The sequence below is a fragment of the Salvelinus namaycush genome, chromosome 29 (genome assembly GCF_016432855.1).
Source record: "Salvelinus namaycush isolate Seneca chromosome 29, SaNama_1.0, whole genome shotgun sequence".
Classification (NCBI taxonomy): Eukaryota; Metazoa; Chordata; class Actinopteri; order Salmoniformes; family Salmonidae; genus Salvelinus; species Salvelinus namaycush.
This window is the reverse complement of record NC_052335.1, coordinates 8973644-8979643: the sequence shown is the minus strand read 5'-3', so window position 1 is coordinate 8979643 and position 6000 is coordinate 8973644. Positions and strand designations below refer to the sequence as shown.

At 45.1% G+C, this 6000-nt stretch overlaps 1 protein-coding gene across 1 annotated transcript in view; it reads left to right on the top strand.

Annotated features, from left to right (window-relative positions):
- Nucleotides 1-639: 639 nt before the first annotated feature.
- Nucleotides 640-6000, top strand: part of LOC120024492 (disks large-associated protein 2-like) — an 88338-nt gene continuing 82977 nt past the window's right edge. Inside the window, exon 1 of the mRNA XM_038968750.1 lies at nt 640-1842. Within this exon, the coding sequence (XP_038824678.1) occupies nt 709-1842 (1134 nt within the window). The 5' untranslated portion in view covers nt 640-708. The remainder of the gene's footprint in view (nt 1843-6000) is intronic.

Genomic DNA, 6000 nt, shown 5'->3' with positions numbered 1-6000 from the left:
TAAATTCCTCAATGCCATCAAAAGTCTTGTAGCTTAGCATCCACTTCATCGGACCACTTCTGTATTGATCACATCACTGGTACTTCCTGTTTGAGTTTTTGCTTGTAAGCAGGAATCAGGAGGATAGAGTTATGGACAGACGACATGCTGGTAGAAATAAAGTAAGACAGAATTCAGTTTTCCTGCATTAAATTCACTGGCCACTAGAAGTGCCGCTTCTGGATGAACATCTTCTTGTTTGCTTTATGGCCCTGTACAGCTCGTTGAGTGTGGTCTTAGTGCCAGCGTCGGTTTCTGGTGGTAAATAGACAGCAATGAAAAATATAGATAAAAACAATATTTCCTTACTAATTAGTGACCTTAATTAATCAATCAAATACATTGGTGGAGCTAAAAACCTGCATATCACAGCCCAAAGTAAATTATCAAAATCTTTATTCGATTTCATGAGAATTTAAAGGAACAATTTGCCAGCTGCCTTGCTGCTGTTTTTGAAAGCAGCTGAAACAGCAGCTCTTGTCATAATGGAGATTTCGAGCGATCACTTGCTGTACTTACGTAAGGTCACTGAATGCATTCACACCAGTCTGAGCATTAATCTTATTTCTCTCCCTCTGTGTATCTCTGACAGACCAGCAGTATTCCCCTTGGTCCCTGTCTTGACACTTCGATGAAGACAGACGCCTCCCTGTCCCCCCAGCCAGGAACATGAAGGGCTTATCGGGTGGCCGCTCCCAGCACCAGATCCCCTCGCCCCATGGGCTAGACCAGTTTGACCATCCTCAAGACTTCCATGGCATGGGCCACCATGGCGGAGCCTCTGAGTCGCGCCACTCCTCCTACCTGCTCAGCCCCACCGAGAGCTGCCCAATGGACTACCACCACCGCTACTCACCGCGCAGCTCCATCCACTCTGACTGCATGATGATGTCCCCCGTCATCATGGCACCCTCGTCGGGTGTTGGTGGCGGCGCCGCCATTGACCACATCTCCAGCAGCACCTTCCCCAGAATGCACTACAGCTCACAGTACTATGACTCGGCCACGCGGGACGACTGCGCCGCCATCACCGCCTCCGCCACCTCCCATGCTGCTGCTGCCCCCACCGCTCCAGCTTTGCAGTACCAGGGCAGCGGCAAGAGCAACCGCATCCCGGCAAACCTGCTTGACCAGTTTGAGAAGCAGCTGCCTCTGCACCGTGACGGCTTCCACACACTGCAGTACCAGAGGACGTCCACCACCACCACCACGGAGCAACGCAGCGAGAGCCCCGGACGCATCCGCCACCTTGTCCACTCCGTCCAGAAGCTCTTCACCAAGTCCCACTCCCTGGAGGGCTCGTCCAAGATGAACGGAACCAAAGGTGACGGTGGAGGAGGGGGACACCACGGCGGCTCCCAACACAGCCACCATGGAGGCTCCAAGCATGGCAGCAAGCGAAGTAAGAGCAAAGAGCGCAAGACGCACCGCTCGGGGGGAGCGGGCGGCTTCTGGAGTTCCGACGACAACCTGGACAGCGACAGCACCTATCGCACGCCCAGCGTCATGAGCCGTCACCATGGCGACCATGCCCATGCCGCCCACTGCTACCCGGACTCCATGCACCACAGTCACTTTGGGGACCTGTCCCTCAAGACCTCCAAGAGCAACAACGATGTTAAGTGCTCAGCATGTGAGAGCATGGCCATGACTCCCGAGGGGAAGTTTATGAAGAGGAGCTCCTGGTCCACGCTGACCGTCAGCCAGGCCAAGGAGGCCTACAGGAAGTCCTCCCTCAACCTCGAGAAACCCATGATGCACACAGACCTCAAGCCCTCGCTACGGGCCTGTCACTACCTACAGGTCAGTGGTGGTCTGTGTTCTGTGGTGTGTGTGTGTGTGCGCCACCATAATGTAGATGTTACTCTGAACATTGCACAAAGCTTACAGTAACTTTTGTGTTATGTGGAATACTGCTTAGCATTACATAGGTAGGCCTAATTTGATTCTCTCATATTGATGAGAAATGCTTCAATCTCACATACAGGGAGCTCTAAATGTATTGGGACAGTGACAATTTTATTGTTGTTTTGGCTCTGTACTCAAACTCTTTGGATTGGATTACTATTAGGTTAAAGTGCAGACTGCCAGCTTTAGTTTGAGGGTATTTGTGTTACGACCTCGCAGATCATCACACCAAATACAAGACTACGGCCTACGGCCTAGCCTAACCATAGTGTGAAAGCTAAACATGGATGAAACCATATTGGGTGAACCGTTTAGAAATTACAGAACTTTTTGTACATACTGTAGTCCATTTTAGGGGACCAAAAGTATTTAGACAAATTCACATGTGTATTAAAGTAGTAAAAAGTATTTGGTCCCTTATACGTCGCGAGCAATGACTACATCAAGCTTATTTCTTTTGGATGTGTTTCAGATTATTTTGTGCCCAATAGAAATTCATGGTAAATAATGCATTGTGTCATTTTGGAGACACCTTTATTGAATAATACGAATTGAATAGGTTTCTAAACACTTTTACATAAAATGTATGTGGATGCTACCAGGATTACAGATAATCCTGAATGAATCGTGAATAATGAATTGAGAAAGTTACGGATGCACAAATATCTATTGGATGGATGAGACACCCTTTTTCCATGAGAAATTCAATAATTTGGTGTTTTGTTGATAGTGGTGGAAAACGCTGTCTCAGGCACCGCTCCAGAATCTCCCATGTGTTCAATTGGGTTTAGATCTGGTGACTGACCCCCCCCCCCCCCCCCACCCCCATATTTGTGATCATTGTTGAGTGGTCCCTCTAGCGTATCATCATAAATATGTGATTGGAAAAGTAGCAACAGAACGTAAGACGACAAACGCGTTTAAACAGCATTGTTGACTGAAAAGCATCTAAACAACATTTGTGCTGATGGGAAATAAAGGTCTTCACAACTTTATTCCTCAATTTCACCTTTTATTGTAAAACATAAATGTGAACTTCATCATCCAAACATCCCACTGAACACATCCACAGCTAAACTCATTCCATAAACTAGTCTAAATAACAGGTTGCGCTGACAAAAAAACAAAACATAAGTTACCGACCAAACAGCTAGAAATGTACCACATCTCTGGTGAGCACAAGGGAGAAACGTAATATTGTTTAGAAAATAGTTGCGTGTCAGCTAAGCTAACAGCATCTAAATTCTTTATGATGTCAGCCATGTTTGTTTACGTTTGACAAGCGAAAACTCCTTAATCCCAGAATGCCATTCACTAAAAGACACAAATAAACAAAGTCAAAGATGGCTGCGCCCATTGCCTGAAAAAAAACGTAGTTTAGCCACTTTTCAGCATATTACAAATCTTCAATGTAATTGTTTTTTATTTAAATAGGCAAGTCAGTTAAGAACAAATTCTTATTTACAATGACGGCCTACACCGGCCAAAACCGGTTGACGCTGGGCCAATGGCCAATTGTGCACCGCCTGGATGGGACTCCCAATCACGGTCGGTTGCGATACAGCCTGGATTTGAACCAGGGTGTCTGTAGTGACACCTCTAGCACTGAGATGTCCACTCCGCTGCACTGAGATGGCCTTAGACCGCTGCACCACTCGGGAGTCCGAGTGTTACAGTGTATACAAGAACCGGAGCACATGACCTGACAAGTAATTTACAGTTTTTGACAAATCACAAAGCAAGTAAAATGTTACCACCTCACAGATCATCACACCAAATACAAGTCTACGGCCTAGCCTAACCATAGTGCGAAAGCTAAGCATGGATGAAACCATTTTAGGAGGGTTTGTGGGGGGGTTCATTTAATTTGTAGTGGGTTTTCAAGCACATCGGGGGTAGAAATGGGGGAAGGTATCGTGGGGGGTTATGATGCAGGAAATGTTACTATGATGGGGGATTTCTCAATAAATCTGTGGCAAACACAGGAAAAGTTTATACGCTAAATAAAAATAAAACCCCTGGAAAGGGGGGTCTGAGGTGGCAACCCTGAGGTACCAAAGTTACAATCTGATGTCGTGTTCAAAACAACTGGGAACTGGGAAATCGGAAATCTCTGACTTTCAACTTCAGTGCATTCAAGACAACTGGGAACTCAGAAGCACCACAAATAGCTTAGCATTAGCTCATCATAACCAGTACAACCTTCAAAAAAGTATTTTTACACACAGCATATGTGTCCATTACAATGTATGCAAGAATTGGAATGCATGATTTGTCACCCGTACTTGAAAACCTAAATGAAACAGTATTTTTTTCTTTTTTTTTGCTCCATACATACATACGGTATGCTACAGAAGAAATGACAAGACGATATACAGAAAATAAGGCACTAACTTTGAACGCACACATGTCCAAAGTTATTATTTGTAAGGAAAACAACAATGAAGGCAATACGAGTGCCACCAATACAATGTGTCGGGGGGACAAAGTTTGTGCAATGCTTGGTCTGGCTAGAGATGAGCAATGTCTTTATACTTGATCTGGGGGAAATACCGGGGAAGAGCTTGGGCTCTCCTCAAAGAGAGAAGTTTGTCCGGCTTAGTAAAGCATCAAACATAAATTGTCCGCAACAGTGAAATGGGCTACTTCTTATGTGAATTAATGAGAAAGAGGAACACACCTCAATTCAATCTGTTGTTAGAAAATAATTTGAAATTGACAAATTGAAACAGCGCGGGTTAACTGTCCTGTTGCGTAACAATCACATGTTGGAACAGTGAGTGCATTCTGACATCACCCGCATAAATAAACTCACGCTGGGGTGACCGTTAGAGATATTTGGAACTCATTCGGGAAAGGTCAAACTATACTCCTTTGAGACCCCTCTTTGAAAGTCACTGAGATCTCTTCTTCTAGCCATGGTAGCCAGAATAATCCACAACTGGGAATTGTTTTACATGACCCTAAGCATGACGGTACGTTAATTGCTTAATTCATTCAGGAACCACACCTGTGTGGAAGCACCTGCTTTCTATATACTCTGTATCTCTCACGTGTCCTTTATTTTAGCAGTTACCTGTATATTACAAACAATAACAACCATTGATTTAATTGATTCTTAGAAAGGCCTTCCTGAGAAAAACATAATGATGGATGCATCGATCAGGGAGCCCAGTCAGTAAAAACTCCTTAAACAAACCTGTCCTTTGCTATTCTCAAATGATAAATCCCAGCTCCTTTATGTGTGAGGCTATATCCTTTATCTGTGATTCCCTATTGTGTGCTACCTGGGAGAGCTATTGTGTATTTAGATGGAGCGATCAATTGAGGGAATCAATTTCATGATGGAGGAAGACACTGTAAATAATCAGGATGGAAGCTGACTTGGATAACCTGCCACAGGGTTTCTATCTTGTGGGCCACTCCTGCTGTTTTTCAGACACCATGCACCTTTTCAAACACACACACACACACATGTACATGCATGCACACACACACACACACACACACACACACACACACACACACACACACACACACACACACACACACACACACACACACACACACACACACACACACACGCATGCTCAAAATTCATCCCAAAGGTGTTCGATCAGGTTGAGGTCAGGGCACTGTGCAGGCCAGTCAAGTTCTTCCACACCAATCTCGACAAACCATTTCAGTATGGATCTCGCTTTGTGCGCGGGGCATTGTCATGCTGAAACAGGAAAGAGACTTCCCCAAACTGTTGCCACAAAGTTCGGAAGCACAGAATTGTCTATAATGTCATTGTATGCTGTATTGTTGAGATTTTCCTTCACTGGAACTAAGGGGCCTAGCCCAAACCATGAAAAACAGCCTCAGACCATTATTCCTCCTCACCAAACTTTACAGTTGGCACTATGCATTCGGGCAGGTAGTGTTCTCTTTGAATCCGCCAAACCCAGATTTGTCCGTTTAACTGCCAGATGGTGAAACGTGATTCATCACTCCAGAGAACGCATTTCCAGTGCTCCAGAGTCCAATGGCAGCAAGCTTTACACCACTCCA